The sequence below is a fragment of the Crinia signifera genome, chromosome 2 (assembly GCF_055691185.1).
Source record: "Crinia signifera chromosome 2, ASM5569118v1, whole genome shotgun sequence".
NCBI lineage: Eukaryota > Metazoa > Chordata > Amphibia > Anura > Myobatrachidae > Crinia > Crinia signifera.
In genome coordinates this window covers 245116902-245139987 of record NC_139218.1, presented here as the reverse complement: position 1 = coordinate 245139987, position 23086 = coordinate 245116902, and the positions used below count along the sequence as shown (strand labels likewise).

The following is a 23086-nucleotide window of genomic DNA, read 5'->3' as shown; positions in this document are numbered from 1 at the left end:
TGTGTATTTTATGTGTTTATACAGCAAACATGCAAGATACTTCAAAATACATAATTGAAATATTAAAATATTCCGAAATACGGAATAATCCGTTATCCAAAATTCTCCTGGTCCCGAGCATTTTGGATACGGGATACTCAACCTGTACTTCAAGCATTACTGAAAGAGGCTATATCACATGTAAGCAAAATAAAGAGCAAAAAATATCTAAGCATCATAGCTGCACAATAAATTGTATCCATAAGATATTGTCACTCCCCAAAATATTTACCAAACTCTGACAATAGATATTTTTTGGGCTTTGGGTTTCAATGAACAACCAAAAAGGGGGAAGAAAAAAAAAATCATAATTAAAAGGAACAAAAAATAATTATTGCTTATTAACCCTTTGAGCGTCAGGTTAATTTGTCAAAAAAGGTATGAAAATGGACAACATTTTTATTCATCATAATGACCTGCAATGTTTACCTGATATAAGAAATATAATTTTTTTTTTTTTTAAACACATTTTTTTTGGGGGGGGGGGGGGGGGGGGGATTTATATAACAAATGTGAATGACGCTGGCATTTTTAGCAGATATTTTGCGGATCTATCAGAGATGTTGGCACTCCATTGGTTAATTTGGATTACCCATAAAATATGCTACATACAATAATTTAGGTTTCTAATTATATAAACAATACCAATCTACATTTAATAACCCTACAGTGCCAAAATTCATGAATTTCTCAGTTCTTATACATTTAATAACCCTACAGTGCCAAAATTCATGAATTTCTCAGTTCTTATACAAGCAAGCTATCTGAAAGGGGTTTAAAGGTGCATACACACTGTGATTCTGGCTATGGCCGATTTTGACTTTGCAATTTCCCCCTGAAGTTCATGGAGCCGACTTTGGATCATGCACTTGCGACTTTAACAATGTGCTATTTGGCCTATGGCTGTGTAGTCCAAGAAAAAAAATATTGCTGCCGATCCACAAGGTTTTTCGACCGTGTCAGATTTTTCAACCTGTCAAAAAATTGGCACGGGCATTACTGTTTGACATTGTGAGTGGCTGGATTCTCCATGTTTGATTTGGCTAAGGAAAAAAAAAAAACTCTGGTGTCCACTTAGCTCCACTAGATGGGCTACAGCATGATAGATACGTAGATTCAAAGGTGCATACACATGATGCCATTTGAGCTTCTATGTGAAACGGCATGTACGAGAAAGGACCTAAAAATTGTGCAAAAAAAGTCCACACACTCAAATGATTTTTTTGCCGATCGGCCGATTTTTATCTCGAAATCAGCCGTTCTCAATCGGATGCGCGTTCCCGTGCATGAAAGACAGGAGATTTAGTAAAAGATCCATAGGAACACACATGGGATCTTAAGAGAAGACTTTCGAGGACAGACAACAGATCTCAAGGCTAATTTATGCGAACATCTTAAGAACACAGATCTTTTTAGTGTGTGGGCACCTTGAGAGTTCAACAAAACATTAGGAACGTGGAGATTAAATTGGGGCAAATCTGATTTGCCGATAACAGGCGAAAATGGATGATTTTACACCCGGATTGAATAACCCCATAATAATTCATGTTCCACAATGAACATTTTTTTCCAAAGTGGTAATAAACCACTTATCTTAATACATACATAAAAATAAAATTCAGAGATTTATTCATTACTCCTCCAACGATATCTGTAGGTTATTCGGTATAAAGGTATTATAATTGTCACATTTATTGTTTCCATTCTAAAGCTATAGTTGATCTTATTTATTTATTAAAGATATACAGTAGGTGGTACATGCTCTGGTTTACAAAAGCTGATTTGTCGGCAATAAAACTATGGTTAAATATATATCTAGAGGTCAAATATACCATTACAGTATATATGTAACAGAGCCATTTGAGGAGTTGTTTTTACTCTGAAAAAGCAGTTTTTCTGTATCCATCCACAAAGGTTTAATGTAAAAATGAATCGCCAATAAATACGTAGAAAATCTTCCACTGAGCACCAGCATACATTTCACCGTAGAGCTGTAAAAGATATTTGGTGGGGAGTCAAGGAGAGGGAGAGGTATAGTGGGCGGCGCTTTGCCTAGGTCAATAAAGTGAAAAACTGAGTAGCGAAGGTATAAGGAATACTTAACTCAGGAATTTCTTTGAGGTCCTGGTGTTTCCTTTCAGGGGTCTACCCCACTGGTGCTCCAGACACACACACACACACACACACAGTCTGATCCCCTGGCCTGAGCCCAGGTACAAGGGAATGAAAACGGCACTCGCGGATTTGTAAAGGTAGATATTATATTTTTCAAAGTGAAGAAAAGTACAGCATTTGGCACTATTTGCACTTTACAGCGCATCCTGACGAAAAGGCATCCAGCCTTGAAACGTTGAAAATGCTGTACTTTTCTTCACTTTGAAAAATATAATATCTACCTTTACAAATCCGCGAGTGCCGTTTTCATTCCCTTGTACCTGGGCTCAGGCCAGGGGATCAGACTGTATGCTCATGAACTTTTAAGGGCACCGTGGTATATACCCTTTTGTCCGGAGTGCCGAACAAGCAAGGATACTATAAGTTTTTTTAGTTCAAGATATAAACATTTTGTGGAATTATGCTATGGGGATAGTGATGTAACTTTTCTGTAGAGCACCAGTATGCCAATATATGAACCCACCCAAAAAGATACCTAGATGCGTCTGGAAAGCACCTAACCTGATGTGAGTCAGGTGTGCTACAGAAAAGTTACATCACTATCCCCATAGCATAACAACAAATTTCACAAAGTGTTTTAATTTTGTACAAAATAGGAAAAATATACAAGTCAAAATTGGCACTCCAATGGTATCTGATACCAGTAACAACTGGGTGCCTTCCAGTGTGCCTCCAAAAGGTATGAAGCAAAGGAGGTTGACGTTGGCACTCTCAGGGCTTGTAAAGAAAGAACACTGACAAGGAGGTCAAGCAGCGAGGAATAACAGCACTCCAGAGGCAATTTCAAATGTTAAAAAAAGGTGTATTGTGGATATCAACTTTTCGAGGGCATTCCCCCGTCGTCAGGACACAACTACAGCAAATGACCAGGTGACACTTACTCAACTTTATACCCCGGGTGTTCGTGCAGCCTGCGTCCCACGCCGTCCTTCACCAGAAGCCGCTACTGACGCGCTTCCGCCGGGACCCAGCCGCCACATGTATTGTACTATTTTTCATGTGTGTTGTTTTTTGTATTGTAGATTCTGGGTACCCTGAAGCCACGCATGTGAAGTATACACTGAGAAGACCAGAAGATGCACTCCAGCGCGTGAGACGCAAGCTGCGGTTGCTTAGCAGCAGGTGGCTGGGTCCCGGCGAAAGCGCGTCAGTAGCGGCTTCCAGTGAAGGGCGGCGTGGTACGCAGGAACACCCTGCAAATGAGGTATAAAGTTGGGTAAGTGTCACCTGGTCATTTGATGTAGGTGTGTCCTGACGATGGGGGTAATGCCCTCGAAACGTTAATATCCACAATACACCTTTTTGAACATTTGAAATTGCCTCTGGAGTGCCGTTATTCCTTGGACTGTTGTGTACTTTTACATTCAGGCACCGGGGACAGTTGGTGGAATATTTCTGAGTGCCGGCAGATTTTGAGTTATAATAAATATTTTATATATTTATTATGTGCGATATAGATTTTTAAATTTTATGTATAAACCTAATAGGTTCAACCATTCCCCTCCATCCAGAGATCTCCCCAATTTTCCTTCCATCTAATTCGAGGTTCGGTCTTATCTTCCAATTCAAATTTTTGACAATAAGGAGTACAAGAATTAAAATCACCCTGTCTGATTTGTAGTAGTTATTTTATTCATCGTATTATTAGGGATGGATTTCAGGATATTTACGGAGGAAGGGAATACATTCATACAATGTCCGATCTGAAGATATTTATAAAATTCAGTTGGTATTTTATATTTTACTTGTATATTAAAGAATAGCAATTAATTATCTACATCTTACAATGTATATGTACCTCCTAGATCTAAATTCAAATTTGGGATAAGTTTAACTACTGCCTGAATGGTCGAAAAAATGTGTGGCGCCAGGAATTGTGCTTGTGAATTCATTAAGAAATCCCAGACCTTTAATGTGATTTATGTTGATTTTGCTGTATCTCTAGAGAAAATGATAAATTTTGGGGGGGGGGTCCACATTCGCTTTATTTGAAATTTTCTCAGGAATTCATCCTCCAATTGTACCCAAGGCTTTGCTTCTCTGTTACACAATAACTTATTTGATTTAATAAGAAAGAGTACTGGTACATTTCTAAATTAGGAAGATCTAGCGCTCCATTTGTACATGGCCTCATTAGATATTTCTATGTACTTTGGGCTCTTATTTTTCCAAATATCTCTTTTTAGGGTTGAATTAAAACTACTGTATCCATCAAATACTTTGGCAGTATTCTTGGGATAGATTGAACTAGATATAGTGAGACGGAAGAACATTTTTAATGCTGCTATCCTTCCAATCCAAGTTACTTCACAATGTATTAAATCCTTTTTTTTCTTATTTATTTGTTTAAAGAGTGGAGCATAAATATAGTAAACTTTTCTTTTTTGTCACCTAGATATATTCATATTTCCAAGCCTTGGTCATCCTGACAAGACATTGTTATACTATGTGTGCATTTTTTTGCTTTGCCTGTCTCTTGACCCTAGGGACCACCAGAATGGTTGTCGCATGAGCTACACCACTTTTCTAACATTAGACACACTTTATGGAGCTTTAATAGATTTTTTCATTATTTCATTTTTTCATTTTATTAAACGTATTTATTTTTCTCTATAAAATAAAAAAAAAATTTCATAAAAAATAATAATAATAATTATAAATACATATAAAAATAATAAATTACAAAATATTTTATAAAAAATTTTTTATTTATTTTTATTTTATATTTTTTTCATTTTTCTTATATTTCATGCATTGATTTAAGTATGTACCAATTAGAGATATATATAGGTATATATTCATATATGTACATATGTATACATTTTTCCCATTTACTTTAACATGTTTTTGAAATATTTGCATACTCTTATTGTGCCATTTATTCTCCTGGTCCCTCTGGTTTGTTTGCGTATTTAAGTCCCTAACTATGCTCAATATCCGATTGATTGATTTTTTACCGTTTACTTAAACTTTTAAGTTTATACAGTTATTGTTATCTGATAATGATATTCTATACATTATCATGTTTGAGCATCTGTTTAGCCCAGGTCCGGCTTTATATTCATCTTAGTCCCCGTTTTTGCCATTACTATATTAGCGCAATGGCGCTTGCTTTTTGATCCCTTGTACTTTCATCCAGACTGTATGGAGCGCACGACGCTGTAACAGCGGTCGTGCGTTCCAATCTGCGTGTCATCTCCGTCACTTCCGGTCACCTGACGTCCGGCCGGAAATGGCGGGAAAACCGCGCTGGCGCCGTCAGAAACGGCGCCAAACGTGGATACACGTGATTAACACAGTCTGTTATATAAAGCTGGCCCTGGGTGATCCCAGTTACAGGCTGTCCCCTCTAGGAAGAGGTCTTACTCCCGTTTCTAAGCCTGATGCTGTTTTTGGCTTCACATTAAGTGAGTAATGGACTTTTTGTTAACCTTTGCTATAAATGTTTATGGCAATGTTTCCAATGTTTATTTATGTACTATTGTTCTAGGCTCCTTGAAAAAGGTCCCCCTGATTGGACCGAAACGTCGGGGCATGTGATTGGACTACAAATAAATTGTCTTTATACTTTTTTACTATTCGATACCTACTTGTGGACAATTATTGACTTTGTGAGTAACAACACACTTCTTATCAAGCTGTGTTGTGGCGAGTGCCCCACATCCCCATTCTGCTGATTGGGGAGTACAGATAGATCTAAACACAGATATTTAATGTTTTAATTTATATTTTGATTTTAATAATTTGAGGTTTTATATTTATATGGAGTACTTTCGTTTTAGTACTATTTCATTTATAAGAAGACACCTTAGCATATCTGTCTGGGGCGTCTAAAAGGGTGTATAAAAATGTTCCCAGGTTGATAATAAAAAAACAAAGTTTTGCGCTTTACCAAGTTCCTCCTATAAAGATATGATTAACATAGTTTCTGCTAATGGTTCCATTGATAAAAAAAAAACATAACATGATCGGTGACAATGGACATATACCATTCGTAATGGGAATTTTAAAATTAGATAAAATTCAATACACATGTGCTTGAGGGGGAAGCATAAAAAGCCAAGATCCCTTCACCCTTGGGCCCGTTAAATCTTCACCCTCCTTGGCGATTGTTACGAGACGTACTTATAGCATTTCCATGAGGAAGTTTCCCATTATTGTGCCTGCTTCAAAAGTTTGGAAGCAACTGTTCCTGAAAGTTTTTATAGAATTCATTAATTAATCCATGTGGCCCAGGTGTTTAAGCCCTTGAGTGGTGGGTGTCTTGTGGGGCAGGACAAACCTACCAGAGCAGGTTCCCTTGCTGCTGCCCCCATTGCCAGTCACAGCAATGACCAGATGGGATGTTCAGGGGGACTTGGGTACACAAACAGCCCCAAACTTTCTCGAGTGGGGCTTGCCGCTGGCACCTGCTCACTGCAGCAAATGGTAGGGGGGCAAGCTGCAGGGGAGGTCAAAAATAGCCAGATCGGAGCAACGACAGGGGAGAGGCCTAAAGTTGGTGCTCCAGCGGTGCACCGCTGGAGGCACCACTGGTGCACACCTACATACTGGAATTTTCCGGGACAGTCCGATGTAGCAGTGCATACCACCAAAGTGGTTAATGTTGTTTCACATAAAATAGCTCTTGTAAGTGTTGTCCATTTACCTATGGTAAGTAGATTTTGGATAAAAATGAATCTATTCCTTATTTAGTAAGTTGATTTATTTCTTAAGATTATATTAGAGGGGGTAGTCAATAGTAAATTTCTGGTCGAATGTAAACTCAAGATACTCAATCCCTGTGACAATTTTCCGACCTATTCAATCCATGTGCTGATTTTGAGGAGACTGTTGGTGGTGGGGGGTTGGGGAGGAATTGGCACAGTGGATCTGAGAATTACTGTTTTCGTCAAATTTTTTTATTAATATTTTTCTTTATTGAAGCATGACATACAGTAAATGTACAATATTAATGCATTGTCATTGTATAGAGCACAGTATATGGTCCCAACACATTTGTGCACAGGAAAAATAAACAAATTCTAGTATATGTTTCATAGCAATGTCTTCCATTGCAAACTTTTGTCCATTTTTTACTATTTCAGTGGATACAGAATTCAAATGTGTATAAGCAGAAAAGGCATTAGCGAACGGCTAGCTGAAAAATCAGGACAAGACACTTAGTATTGAACTGACCCCCCCCCCCCCGCATACGCCAATTCCCCTTCGCTCCGTTTTTGGAGCTAGAGGGAATTGGCGTATGCAGCCACAGAAACAGCAAGACTCGCAGCTAGATGCCATGGGCTCCCTGCATTAGCCGCGAGCCTCGCTGTTTGGGGGAATCCGAACATAGAATAGGGTGATCGGCCGGCTGCATTTCATACAGTTTTTTTTTTTCTTTGGGTATCCGAGACTGACTATTTTGACCCATTACTAATCAAAAGCGGCTATTTTCTAAAAATGTGCAAAAAATTACTAAAACCAATGGAACATTTACGCAATTTAGCTGAAAGCACGTGGATGAGCAAGTATTTCACAGATCCTCATGCTTTTCAACCAGTCGATACAAAAAGTACTGATTTTCCTGGGTAAGATGCATGAGGCTTTGTCACCCCTTACATAATGCCTGTTTATGTAGGGGTGTCTCTAAGGGTGTCGTGGACACCCATAGAGGGACAAAGTACCGGCATTGCGGCGGTCGGGATTCCGGCGTCTCTATTTTGACCGCATCCCGTTAAATTAATAAAAACATATTACCCATGTAGCAGAAATTAGCTTGGACTAACCTGCAGAGGAAGTTAAGGGGCAATACATCTAAGCAATACGACAGGATAGCTTAGAAACAGAGCATGGTCGCTCCGTGTGTGTATCCCATAGCAAAAGCAATGTGCAGTCTGACGCATCGCTATCACCCAAAGGGAAAGCCAGTGCTTGGACTGGCCTTCCCTAGATCATGGGGCTTTTCCAATTAAAAATAGGCAAAGCACTGCTCAGCACACAGCATTGCATGTGTTCCAGCAGGACACCCGCGATGGGTGCAGAAGCACATCACTCATCTAAAAAGACAGGTCACCCGTGTGTGACTGTCATTGGCACTGCTATAGATGCTTATTATAGGAATCATGATATCATCATAGCTAATTGGTGTTCTTTCTAACACCCTGCACCTTTGAAAACCTGTGCAGTTCCATCTTCCTGCGTGGGGTGTCACAATCTTGTCTGTATTGAGATACAGATCAGTGTGCTAGGCACTACAGCAGAGCTCGAAATCCCAGGCAGGAAAGAGAAGCTGCACAAATTTTTAAAGGTGCACTAGCTATAAACTGGTTAAAAAGTGATCACACAGAGCTTTTATAACAGATTGGAATCAGCTGTTCGTGCAGCACTGTTTTGCTGGTTACCCACTGGCCAATATATTGGCCTTTAATTGAGCGGTCGATGCCACTGGACTATCGGCCAGTGTGTACGTAGCTATATATCTATGAACAATAGTGATCAGACATATTGCATAGCCTGTGCAACACAGCCAATGCCTGCTATAGCTAAAGATGTATTGGTGCATTGTGCTGTGTGTACGGATGATCCTCTAACTGCCCATACACCAGCAGCCAATGGTGACTGACAGCTCAACTAAACTAGTAGTTCAACTAAAAGTGCCTGCCCAGTTGTGTACCATCAATCCCTTCATTCTTAGCAAGTTTAACCCAAGACAGTGATGGGTAAACTTCACACTCCAGCTGTTGTTGAACTACATATCCCAGCATGCTCTGCATCAGTTTTAGCATGCCAAATAGTAAAACTGTAGCAGGGCATGCTGGGATGTGTAGTTCAACAACAGCTAGAGTGTGGAGGTTAGCCATTGCTGATCCAAGAGCTTCCAAATCTGCCCAAGAGACCAATAATAAACTCAGACTTCATAGATGTACCCAATTATAACCACAGCAAATGTTAGCTAAAGTCTCACTGCTTCATACCAGAATATTTAGATACAATGAAAAGAAGTATACTGAGACACCACAATAACAGCCTTTCAAATCTACTATACCTCTCTCAATAAATGTAATTTCAGTACTGTCTTATTGTGATATTTAAAATAGCACCCATTTTCCAACTAGACCTTTCACAAAATGAATGGAAAACTTATTACTGAATATAAAGATACAAAATGCTTTTGCCTCAATGAAACTACACTCGTTGATAACATGGGTGCACTCATACAGTATGCAGAAATAACAGTATATGTAAAACATGAAGAAAAGTTATGCTACCTACGCAAATAAAACCTATTTTACCCTGAATGCAACATTCATACACTTAGGGGATTATTCTGGTCCATTCGCAAGGACCGCACGGGGAGAAATGCATTGCGTATGCCCAGCTACATTTCTGCGCATGTGCATATGCATACGAATGCGGCATGCAAGGAGGGGTGTGCGTATCGGCATTTGCAGGGTGGCATCTGGTGGAATACTCAGCCTTGCAAATCAACCAGAATAAGGTCCCTAGTTACTGGATATAACCATCTCTCTATGCTTAAATGTGATATTCTTCAAGTGATACCTAATCCATTTAGAGGACTAAAACATTTTGTATTTTATCCCCTACATTTGGAAACTTAGGGATGATATGATGGCTAATGGAACAGGTATGTCAAAAGGAAACTACATACAGCAATAAAATGTTTATTCAAACAAAAATAAAGGGAAAAAAAATCAATATATTTAGGCTGCCAATGTAAATAAAGAACATGACATAGAAACTAATTTAATTAACTATATAAATACATGTGTAACATGAGAGTACGTGCAACTATATGTAACAAGTATAGTATAACAAAACAAGACTGTCATGACAGGGACTGGCATGGCTAACCATGCACTGACACAGTGTAACAACTAGTAATAAGCCACATATTCCATCTGCAGCTCTCAGGCTACTGGCAGAGAGGGCACAGAAGTATTACAGCCATTGCCTACCTGGGCGCCCATAATGACATCACACATACATAGATGCTGGTACATGCTCAGGACAGTGCAAGGAGCCCTAACTGATGGACATCAGAACGGCAGAGCAGGGACCGAAGCCCGGAGTGGGCTGATGAGGGATTGTGTATAGAGAGCCCCGGACCCTCATTATCCATCATCACCAGGTTCCTCCATAGCAACACTCCCTTCCTCCTCCTCCTCCCTTCCCCCGGTACCCAAGCTGCCATTTACCTGCTCCTCGAAGCGGTTCACCACGGCCTGCACCCATTCTACCGGCTTGTGAGCCGCCATCGCCCCGGCCCGGGGTCTCCCCCTTTCTCCGCTTCCCGGGGATCACAGGCCGCCAGAGGGAAGATGATGATGATGACAGTAACCGTAACAGCTGCTACTTCCACCTCCTCCGCTTCTCCCCTCCTCCGCCCCTACCTCCGCCGCCGCCACCACCGCCTCCTCCACCTCCCGCCGCCGCCCCCTCCTCTCCTCCTCCCCGCTATCGCGCTCTCCCCTCGGCCATCACCGCAAAGACGCCATGACACCAAACCGGAAGTGGGATCACTCAGCTCGGCCCCGCGACTGCTGGAGTGAAGGCACGCATGCGCAAAAGCCACTGGAGGCAAGGGGCGGGCGGCAGGGGTGAGGGGGCGTGGTCTGTGGGATGGGGCTGGACACATTGGCTCATGGAATGTATTAACCACTTCCCTGACTAAAACAGCATGTGTGTGGTTCCTGATTATGAATTCACACAGTCGCAAGAACCAAATTAACCTTTCTGAAAATGAAGGAATTACAGGATGCTTGCAAGTCCTTGTTGTTGTACTTATTTATTTTGTAAACTTTATGCTCTCCTTTTAGATAGTCATTTTTAAAAACATTTCAGTGATATGGTGGGTGGACCTAGCATTATTTCATGGAGAGGTGGTGGAATTAATTTCCCCTACCACCAATCTCCCCTCCCCCGCCCTACCGCCCATTAGGTGGAGCCAGGGCCAGTGCCAAGATTTTCGTCAAGTTTGAGCCCTACCTCCCATTCTTTATTAAGGGACACTGATCTCTGGTAGTGTGGTCACAGGATAGTAACCCCAACAATCTTATTAGCATTACAGTTGTCGTTGCTCCCCCTTTTGAATTGTGCTGCAGCCCCAACTCTGGAGCTGCTAGTGCTCCTGATTCATATTACACCACATAGTACTGCCCCTTATTCTCTTTACGATACACAGTAGTGCCCCTTATTCAAGTTATGCTACAGAGTGGTACCCATTATACATGATATGCCATGTAGTTCCCCATATAAGCATAATGCATTCAATAGTAGTTCACCTTATACACATAATGCCCACAGTAGTGCCCTACAAACATCTCTGCCTCTGTCACTTCAGCAGCTCTCCTTCTGTGTCCCTCAAGCAGCTTTTTGCCAGGTGTACCTCCTGCAGCTTCAGACCCTCTCTGTTGAAGGGGGGAGGGAAAGTCTTGGGGCAATATTTGGAGAGGGAGTAGTGTTGGGGTAGCATTAGGTGAGTTAGAGTTGAGGCAGTACTGACAGTGGGAGCAGTGTTAGGGAAGTTTTAATTGTAGCAGTAGCACTTGGAGACCCCCAGCACCAACAAGCCACCCAACACCTTCATCCCACCACTGGATCTGCGGGGGCTATTGCTACGCCACTGTGTAAAGACAGACTGGGGCCAGAAGTGCATAGCAGTTGGTATGCTCCAGTCAGTGCTCACACCATTTTTGCTCTGTTTGTTCCTCTGGCGTATGGTTCCAGCAATCTATTTAAAGCTGTGAAAAAACAGAAGTAATCATTGCATTTGGCAACCCCAGCCCAACCAGGTGCCTGGAGCATGATCTACACCTTGGTCTTAAGAGTAGTTTTAGTGAATGTACAATTAGTGGCCGATTCAGACCCGTTCAGGTGGGTCTGAATTCGGCCCTGTTTTCGACGGTGGGGGTCTGCGCATGAGCGAATATGCACATGTGCAAACCCCCTGTGTGAACACCTTGGCCGATTATCGCGCTCACCAAGGCATTCGTACTGTGAGGGGAGGGAAGGGGGTGGGCAGAGGGCGGCAGCAGGGGAGTGCTCAGTGTTTTATGGGTGTAACTATAAATCACTGGGCATTCCTCTTCACATGCAGGTGGGTCGATGCCTGCTTAGGACAGACTGCTGACATCACATGATGTCAGTGCCCACCCCGAATTCGGCCATCTCTGGCCAAGATAAAAGTTAATCTAGACTGAACTTTATCTGAGATCCGGGGGAAAAAAATCATTAGACGGTGAGTGACGATCAAATAATTTTTTTGCCCTTGTTGCTGCTGCGAGAGGATGGGTTAGCGCACACATCCCCTTGCATGCTAGCGAGGGGATTCGGGCGGCGGGGGGCGTTCGGCAGGGCAGTGGGCAGCACTTACCTGTTTGCTAGGCTGCCATTATACGCAGCTTAGCAAACAGGTCTGAATAAGGCCCTTCATCTATATATAATAATGATGGTTATTTTCAGTACTTGCAGCAATGAATAACTATAAGTAATACCGCTTTCACATCGCTAAGAGGGGTCGGACCCAGAAATTTGATCCCAGGTTTGACCAATTTACACTTAACCCTTCTTATAACTTGGGTTGAATTTGCTCGGTTAATTTTTATCTAAATATAATTGGTACTTGTGGAGTATCACGGCTCCCGTCGTATGGCATCGTATGCCATATGTAGTGGCATATGATTGCATACGATGCGATACGATTTTTACCGATTTTTGAGCATTTTTGCTCAAAAATCGTATGCAATCGCATCGGATGCCATATGATGGCATCCGATGCGATGCGATGGCACCCGATTTTGCACTGAAATGCATCAAAATACATTGAAATGTGTATTAAACTTGTGAAATGCCCCCAAATGCGAGCCACCGAGCCCGAAGCGTGGTGAGCGCAGCGCGCCCCGCGAGGGGATGCGGATACCTGTGAAGCCCGCGAGGGGACGCGTATAGCTGTGAAGGTATCCGCGTCCCCTTGCGGGGCTCGCTGCGCTCGCCACGCTTTGGGCTCGGTGGCTCGCTGCGCTCGCCACACTTTCTATTCTCGACTCCACGCCAACGTGGATAGTGGGGGTATGAAAAGGTCTTAGGACGCTTACCGCCGCCCCTCGCGGGCTCGCCGCGCTCGCCACGCTTCGGGTTGACGTTGATAGTGGGGGTGGTGCACTATGAAAAATGGCATTTGGGGGCATTTCACAAGTTTAATACACATTTCAATGCATTTTGATGCATTTCAGTGCAAAATCGGGTGCGATCGCATCGCATCGCTTCGCATTCGATTTGATCGTATGCGATGCGATGTGATTTTTTAGCATACGATCAGCATACGATGAAGGTCGTGGGAGCCGTGATACTTCACAAGTACCATATAATTGCCTGGTATTCTGTGACTTCACAACTAAATCCTTTGTAACATCATGTGGATGCTTTATATAAAAGTTCCCATTTTTGCAGATGATACTAAGCTGTGTAAAACGAGAGTCTACTTAGAGACTTAAATAAACTGGAGGCAGTGGCGTAACTATAGCACCGCAGCCCCCATGGTCCCAGGGGGGGCGCTGTGCATGTGGGGGCGCTGGGGAGCTGCGGTGCTATAGTTAGCCCCCTTCCCATCTGCCGCTTACCCGCCGCCCGTCCATCGCCCGCCCAACCGCCGCCCGCAGCCTTACCTGTCTTCAGTGGTTGACAGTCATTCTTCTGCTAGTGAGACGGACCACAATAAAATGTCCGTCCCCTGTTCTCTGAAACTGTCTGCTGTATGGGGGCGGACATTTTGTGTTGGTCCGTCTCCATAGCAGAAGAATAAAGCCAACAAGGGAGCTGGGACCAGCAAGACAGGTAAGGCTGCGGACGGGGGAGGGGGGTGCGACGGGGGAGGGAGGTGCGGCGGGGGGGGGGGCCCATTAACGGCGGGGGGGGGCGCCCAATTCATAGTTACGCCACTGACTGGAGGAATGGGAAGCAAAGTAGGAGATGAGGTTCAACATAGATAACTGTAAGGTAAAGCATTTAGGGATAAAAAACAAGCATGTAATCTATAAATTAAATGGAATTAAATGTAGGGGAATCATGAATGGAGAAAGAATTGGGGATGCTCATTGATAATATATTTGGCAGCAGTGCTCAATGTCAGGGAGCAGCAGCAAAGGCCAATATGGCATTGGTCAGGGAACAGGGGTAAATTATCCCAAATGGGGTAAAAATCAAATTCTTGGGGGTAATGGACGGTCGTGCTGCAGAGACACAGCCGGGCATGCATATGAATCCATATGCATGCCCGGCTATGTCTCGGCAGAGCGACCATCTATTACCCCCACGAATTTCATTTAATTGCATATATAATCTATCTATTCTATATACTGCCTGGCTGTGTGTGTACAAAGACCTGACGCAGTGCGTCAGTCCCTTGTGTATAACACACTTCCCTGCATGATGCCCCAGTCGATTAGTTGCTGTTCCATCTCTGCAGGACTCACATACCCTACAAAGGGTGGTAACTATTGATTCGCCAACTGTCTATCCTCGGGGGTGTAATAGGAACAGACTCTCCGGCAATTCGCCAGACCACTAGGGGTGTACATGAATGTATTTATTAGAACTTTTTTATGCTTTAAGTACACTATTACATTTTAATTGATATTTATGTGATTAAACTTTCTGTAAAAGAACATCCAATCTATTTAAAAAAAAAAATTATTCAGACTCAAAACTGTGCGCTGCTTTATTTAGTTTTCTTCTATGTGTACCGAACTAGCAGGATATATCATCAATTTCTGGGGGTACAGTGTGTTTTACAATTATATGATTTCCTTCCTTTCAATATATATATACAGGGGCGTCAACAGCAGTGTAGACCTCTGGGCATAGCAATGTATTGGGGCCCCTACCGATCCTCCAGCGGTAGGGGAGGGGGAAGCTTTGTTGTCCCGCGGTGCTAGGGGGTATTATATCAACCGCTCAGCATGTGGGTCCTGGATCAGTAATTTCCACTAATTACCCCTTTACTGCACAGATGGTGGGAGATGGAGTGGGAGAATGGGGCATTGGGATGAATGAAGGGGCCCTGATACATAACTTCCAGGATGGTAGAGGATGTTTAAAATGCAGAGGAGGGGTGTATAGTGGATTGGGCTTATTATTCATAATCTTCTGGTGGGAGGACAGCTTGCTTCACTGCAGATATCTCCAGTTCCCGGAAATAGATTTCTTAGATTTTAATGGAATTAAAAGCTAGAGAATCCCTCCTACCAAATGGTATTGGGGACTAGGGGATCAGAGTTCAGGAGGCAGAGCAATCTGCCAATGAGTATATAAAACTACATACCAGGTGTGTGGAGCTGGAGCAGTAACCAGCTGCTGGAAGGCTGATATCGCTGGTTCTGGGAACAGTAGAGACAAGCTACTAGTGTCCATCAAAGGGGGAGAGTCCCAGATTTTGTAATATACCCTCAGAAAAACTCTAAGTCAGACAAAACCTGAAATATCTGACTGGGAAGAGCAATTAACAGGCTTGGATGGGGACCACTGCTTTGAAGTCAGATACTGTATCTCCGGTTCCCAAGGGCCGATTTTTAAAATACCCTTGGAAAGAGGGGACCCTCAGCTTTCAGCCTAGTGCCTGTAGACTCTCCTGGGGGGGGGGTTTGGGTACTCAGACTCCCCCCCCCCCTCCCGAGGAGGACAGTTGTGTCACATTATTGTTTTGTTTCCCTTTTTAAGGGTTTCAGTTAGTAATCCTCTTGTCCACTCTGGAGACGGCGAGCACCTTGTCCAGGTGGCATCGGAGTTGGGGTGGACTTAATTCGTCCCTTCAAACATGGTTATTATTGGTGAAGCCTTAGCTCTGCAGGTGCCGTTTATCTCTGGAGGGATTAACAGAGTTAAGGCCCCCATACACTAGGGCGACTTGTCCTAAGGACAAGTCAGCGCCGATTTACCCTGAGCTTCCCCCGCAGCTCCCCGGGGGAGCTTGATAACATTTGGTACTTGATGTGCCATATTTTACATGTGATAAATCGGTTGCGATTTATCACATGAAAAATCCGGGGAGCTGCAGGCTGGGGGGGGGGGGGGGGGGGGGAGCGGCAAGATGGGAGTGGGGACCGGCCGGGGGAGTGACAGGAGCAGGCTGGGGGCGGGGTCCGGTCCTGGGTACCTGTGGGTGCAGGCTGTAATCTGTATTTTGCACTGGGAGAGCCTCAGCCTCTTCAGATGTAGCGGCGCTGCGGCAGGGGTCAGGAGCGGGGACCGCAGATGCAGAGAGACCGGGTGCGCGGCGTGAGAATAGAAAGAAATCCCATTCAAAGGACTGGGCGGCCGCTGATTGGCTGAGTGCCCACCTATGTGGCAGCATGTTGGCACAGTGACTGTGTGTGTGTGAGATTACTTATTCTTTGTATACACCACTGGTGTTGATGGTGTTATTTCTGTAACCCTAGGGCAAAGTTGATGTGGTGAGCTGTTTTTTTTCTGGAGGGGGCACTTCAAAATCTCTCGCTCAGGGTGCTAGAATACCGGAACTGGCCCTACCTCTACCCCTCTGTCCTGGTGGAATCTGCACACTGAAATTGCTGTGAATACTCTACCTTCAAGTAAGCTGAACTGTTATATTTGAACTGTTGATGTATCCTTTGTAAGAAGCTATTACAGTGGCTATGCCTGTCAGCTGGAAATAGCTTACTTGATTGCAATACCTCTGCCTCACATTGGTCATCTGGAACTTACCCACTAACTTGTGGTGTCAGAGGTGAGATAAGTAAATCCTGTGCAGATGATCCCGAACAGGTGACTATGGAGGCCATTATGCAACAGATGCAGGACTTCTTTAAACTGCAGCAAGCAGCAGTGAATGCTCCAGTGCTCCCCAAAATGCAGCCCTCATACAACATGAAGTCCTTTCTTACAATCTTTGAGGCAGTGGCGTAACTATAGCACCGCAGCCCCCACGGTCGCGGGCGCTGTGCATATGGGGGCGCCGGGGGGGTTGCGGTGCTATAGTAATCCCCCCGCCCCCCCCCCATCCCCGCATGCTTACCTGTCCGCGCGTCCCGGCTCCCCTCCTGGCTTCAATCAATGCTATGGAGACGGACCACGATAAAATGGCCACCCCATAAAGCAGACTGTTCTCTGAAACTGTCTGCGGTATGGGGGCGGCCATTTTATCGTGGTCCGTCTGCATAGAATTTATTGAAGCCAGGAGGGGAGCCGGGACGCGTGGACAGGTAAGCATGCGGCAATGGGGGGAGGGGGCCGGACGGGCGGGGAGGGCGCCCCCCCCCCATTAACGGCGGGGGGCGCCCCAAACAAAGCTACGCCGCTGCTTTGAGGGTTGCTACCTTGCATGCGTGTCTGAAGGACTACTGGGCCTTACAGATTGCCCCTCTGCTAAGAGGGGATGGCCAAGTTGCATATGCATATACTGCCCTCTATCTGGAAGGTGGAAAAGATTATGACCGATTGAAGACTGCTGTAGCTAACTGGTTTGGCCTTTATCCAGAAGCGTACAGGCTAAAATTCCAGTCTGTTTCCTATGACCCTTATGTGATAATGCACTGCTCTCCTTCCTGCAGTGGGGTGACAGGGGCAGTTTCTCCAACATGGAGGAAGTATTATGAGCTCTCGAGAATGTGGTGACTGTGCAATATGAGCCCTGGTGCTATGGGCCACAGAGGTTTAGGAAAACACAAGATTCTTACGCAGGGGTGTAGCAAGGGCAAATCTCGAGGTGCACAAGCTCCATGCACTGAAAACTTCAGAGGGAGCCATGCAGAGTGACATCCCATGTCATGTCTCCACATGTTGTTCAATCTGAGCTGAGGCAGACAGTGTTGGAAGGTGGAGATGAAGAAAGTGATGGAGCTGGGGGCTGAGGAAGGTTACTCGGTTATGGCTGATGAAGGTGAGGGCTAATGGCTGTGGATGGTAATGTGCCTGGGGGCTGAGGACCGTGATGTAGTTGAGGAAAGTGATAGAGGTTGTGGCTAAATAAAATGATGGGACTGTGGATGAGGATGGTTCTGTAGCTGAGGAAGTTGATGGGGCTGTGGCTGAGGAAGATAATGGGAATGTGGCTGAGGATAGTGATGGGGATGTGACTGAGGAAGATGATGAGGGACTGGGGAAGGTACAGATGGAGCTGCCCTTGTTACTGCCGATCACTTCACTAGCCAGATTTCACTAGCTGGCAAGCGCTTGCGGAGGTTGGTGGGCCGGCGACGCATGAGCGTCTCACTCGCTTGTGCGTCCCATTCTGCAGCACAATGCAGGCTGGCGATCATTGTGACGGGAGCTGCTCTAACGAGAGCTGTTCCATCTGTAATAAGGAACTGAGGATAGTGTTGAGGGGCTGAGATGCTGAGGTAATGAGGGCTTAAGATGATGATAAGGTGCTGTGGGACAAAGGGAGGTAGGTCATGGGACCAGGGACGGATTTGTGCCTAGGCCCGTGAGGCACCGGCCTCAGGGCGGCACCAATTAAGGGCGGCAGGCAGGCTGACATTCTGTTAAATAGCAGCATGGCAGAGCAGGTGGGCAGCGCCGAGTGACGAGCGCCACCGCCGCAGACATGAATTATCATATGTCGACTGCAGCGCCGCTCGTCACCCGCCGCTGCCCACCCACTCTGCCATGCACATTACATCACCGCTTAGTGGCTGGGTCCGACGGTCCCCCTGCGCGTCCGGAAATGGCTCAGGCTCACTGCTGCCGGCTCCCGCCAATTGGCTACTCTACACACACACAGTCTATTGCTGTGTATCCAGCAGCTGAGCGGCACGCAGATCCTCCCTGAGCTCAGTCAGTCACAGTGTGTGAGCCGGAGAGAGACTGACAGAGACACTGTGCTAATCACTGTACTAATAAGTGCCTCCCTCCCTCCAGGTCCTCCGTACAGTGAGCAGTCCAGAGTGCTTAAAAAAATATTAAGGTGGGCCACAGTTAAATTTTAATGAAATATATAAATAACAATGTATATACATATATGATTACATTAAAATAGGGCGGGGGGGGGGGGGGGGCACAGAAATGTTGTGCCTAGGGGTGGCCTGACCCCCTAAATTCGCCCCTGCATGGGACCAAGCTTCAAACCTCTGGCTTGGTCTGGACTCTGGAGGAAGGCACTTTCTGGAGGCTGGTCTCTTGTGATTAGCTATGTAGCCATCTGTGACAGTCCAGCAGGTGAGGTCCGTCATCTGTAGAGTGGCTTTTTTTGTTTGTTTGTTTGTTTGTTTGTTTGTTTTCTGGCCTTGGAGGCAATAAATTAATGTGGCATTTTTTATATGTATTGTGGTAACAATCATTGAATCCAGGAATCTAATTTATTTCCTCTGCACCGATGATTTTTTTTTTTACCCCCTGCCTTTACATAAGCTTGCTCTGGGTGCCATGGCTCTATGCTACATCTCTGCTCTTACCGGAGGAGTTATCCCAGGTTATACGGGACTAATATGTACCAGAAAGTTGGATGCTCCAGAAAATGTCAATGACATAGAAGCATATCTTGCAACTTTTTAGAGAGTGGCAAAAAGGGCTAAGTGGGCTCTGGACGCCTTTTACTTGCCACTACTTCAACGTTGTTGCTTGCCCAGTCTAGAACATGGACCAGTGTCACCTCACTCAGCTCTGCTGCTCTGCTCTTCAGCATATCCCAGTGCTTTTGTAATCAGTGAATTCTGTTTCTGTTGGCTCCACCTATTGGATGCATTTCCATCTAGGTTACATTTGTCATGGAATTATATATTTAGGTAAGTTTGTTAGAGCCCCCAGGAGCCCTGAAACATATTTTGCTTATACCCCTTTTACACCAGAGGTTGGACCCGGGATATTGCCGCTCCAGTCTGGGGTGGGGCACGGTGTAAATGGACTGAAAAAAAAATAACAACGCGGGTACTGTTCCCCGGGAATCTGATCCGGCAAATGTATTACAATATTGCTGAGTTACTGAAATCCAGAGGTATCCATCGCACGCAACAGCAGGTTGTGAATAAATTGAAATCCCTACGGAAGCAGTTCACCAAAGTGAACGACCAGAAGCGCAAGAAAAGCAGTGCATCTAGGCCCAATTGGGTGCACTATGACCTATCTTGGTGGGGGTGGTCCGACACTCCGCTGTGTATGCGTTGTGCTCCGGTGCCTGCAGCTAGTTTTGAATAGAAGCTGTGTGGGTTACCGCGGCACAAAGCGGAGACTGGCAGTTGCTTAGAAAAGTTAATTTATTGTGGAACAACACGCATCTCGGCGTCCAACGTTTCGGGGTCCTGTGTGCCCCATTTTCACGGAAACGGGGCACACGGGACCCCGAAACGTTGGACGCCAAGATGCGTGATGTTCCACAATAAATTAACTTTTCTAAGCAACTGCCTGTCTCCACTTTGTGTCGCAGTAACCCACACAGCTTCTATTCAAAACTAGCTGCAGGCACCGGAGCACAACGCATACACAGCGGAGTGTCGGACCACCCCCACCAAGATATATATATAGACGCCCTCTGACGAAGTTTTACTACGAAACTAGTTAGGGTGAGGCCTGTGATGTCTGCTGTGTGTGTACCCGGCTCCCCTGCACGCCTCTGTTCCTACGGCTTCCAACGACACGCTGTTCTCACCATCGGTGTTCCCAGTGGGTGATCCTGGTTGGCGATAGTGCTCCGGACGGCTGGTAGGAGTTTGCCGGGTCGTGTTATATATACAAAAGCCTTGTGGTACCCAGCCCACAGCGTTCTTTTTTATGGTACAAGCAATTGTTTGTCTCTTTTTTTGAAAGTGGTTTTATGATCATTTTAATAAAACTGTCATTTTTTTTTTACATATATATATATATACACACACACACAATATACATATACACACACTGTGTCTATATATATATATATATATATATATATATATACACATACATATATCTCCTCCTACCAGTACATTTCAGCTGGACCCTGCATGCTCTTCTGTGCAGCCTGCTTGTGACTCCAGTCACAGGGCTGCAGGCTGCACTCATCACAGCCATAGTGCAGCTGTAAATATGTGACTGATGCTGGGTCCTTTCAGAGAGTGGGTTCCGGGGCCGGGCATACTGACTCCTGGAGCCCTTATCCTGACTCAGGGCAGCAAAGCGCTCTTATTAAAGATGGCCGCGGCCATCCTCGGCTGTGCCCAAAGTTAAAATGGCCGCGAGAGGACTGGTGCGCAGGCGCACACAGCTCCTTTCGCGGACATTTTAACTTTGGGCACAGCCGCGGCCGGCCACGTAGATGGTGCCGCAGCCCACCCAGGGAGGGTAGGCGGCCCGCCAGCCTCCAAAATGTGCCGGCCCACCGGGAAACGGCCCGGTTTCCCAGTGGGCCAATCCGCCCATGCCGGGAGGCCGGAGCTGGCAACCAGAAGTATGGGTAAGGAGCTGGAGGCTTCCTTTCTATAGTGAGGGTGATCCAGCCTCTACTGATTTACAAGGTGTAGAAGTTCTGAGGGGCATGTGGAGACATTTTAGAAGTAGCCCATAAGACAATTTGGGTGACATTCTATGCTTTGCGCTAAATGCGCATGTTTTTTTCGCGCACCACATCGCCGCAAATCGCCTTTTTTCAATTCGCACTTTTCAGTCAAAATTCCCTTATTTAATGTGATGCGCATTGGAGGCTGAAAAGTGCGAAGAGGGGCGATTTGCGGCGAAGTGGTGCGCTGTCTTTAGTCCTGAAAATGTGCGATTTTCATGTCTGAAAATCGCACGTTTGCAGGACAGCGCAAAGTTCAAAAAAAAAAAAAAAAAGAGCGCGGGGTCCCCTTGCCCGAGCATAACCAGCCCCGGACTCATTGAGCCTATCTAACTAGAGACGCCGATGAGGAAACATCTCTGCTCTAGATGCGCAGAGATGTTACTTCCTCGGCGTCTGTATTCAGAATGATTTCTGGCCAATCAGGAGCCGACTTTCTCGGCTCCTGATTGGCCAGAAATCATTCTGTGCAGAGACGCCGAGGAGGAAACATCTCTGGGGTCCCCACTTCCCCAGGACCCCTGCCCATGCTGACCAGCCAGGGGGTTAATGCTTTGGCCGCGGGAGCTTATGTAATAAGTTTCCCCCGGCTGTGGCATTACCCTGCTGGCTGGTTGTGTCCGGTGCTGGTTCTTAAAATACGGGGGACCCCTAGTCATTTTGTCCCCCGTATTTTGGGAACCAGTGCCGGACCTTGAGCCTGGTGCTGGTTTCATGAAATCAAGGGGACCCCTATTTGTCGGGGACCCTGATTTTATGTCACCAGCACCGGCTCAATGAGTCCGGGGCTGGTTATGCTCGGGCGGGGGACCCCGCGCTCGTTTTTTTTTTTTTTTAACCCTTTGTTTTATTTTTTACAGCAGAACCCTGCACAGAACATTGAGATCTGTGCAGGGTTCGGGCTAATTCGCCAAACAGACCCTGGTCTGAAATAAGTGCGATAATTAGGCACCAAAAAAGTGCGATGTGCAAATGCGCATTGCATTAAATAAGCGACTTGTATACTTTTCTGTACGAAAACATCTGGATGCGATAAAAATGCGAATTAATCTCGCACTTTTACTCAGCATACCTTAACGCACATAATATGTGATTTCAGTCCCTTAGCGCATCCCATTAAATTAGCGATTTAATGGAAAAATGCGATATCGCCATTTTCTGGTCTAATTAACGCCAAAAAACGCAAATCGCAGTCCATAGAATGTCACCCTTCGGGTCTGTTTTTTATTACTAAAATGTAATGTGTGTCTTTGCCAAAATTTATTGCAGTGCACATGTAGCTCTTGAAGTATATGATGTTGCGAGGCGGGAAGTAAGCGCTGCTGAATTTGAAAGGACTGGCCGTACGCTGGTTGACTGGGAGTATTCAGCCAATCAGCATCTGGCCAGTCT

At 45.2% G+C, this 23086-nt stretch overlaps 1 protein-coding gene and 1 long non-coding RNA gene across 11 annotated transcripts in view; one reads left to right on the top strand and one right to left on the bottom strand.

Moving 5' to 3' along the window:
• Positions 1–10613, bottom strand: part of NF1 (neurofibromin 1) — a 234410-nt gene extending 223797 nt beyond the window's left edge. For all 9 annotated transcript variants that reach the window (XM_083174174.1, XM_083174178.1, XM_083174179.1 and 6 more), the window contains exon 1: positions 10413–10613. In XM_083174174.1, coding sequence (XP_083030300.1) covers positions 10413–10472 — 60 coding nt within the window. In that variant the 5' untranslated portion in view covers positions 10473–10613. The remainder of the gene's footprint in view (positions 1–10412) is intronic.
• Positions 10187–23086, top strand: part of LOC146060692 (uncharacterized) — a 37471-nt gene continuing 24571 nt past the window's right edge. For both annotated transcript variants that reach the window (XR_014470462.1, XR_014470463.1), the window contains exons 1-2: positions 10187–10345; positions 16650–16802. This is a non-coding gene — a long non-coding RNA (uncharacterized LOC146060692). The remainder of the gene's footprint in view (positions 10346–16649; positions 16803–23086) is intronic.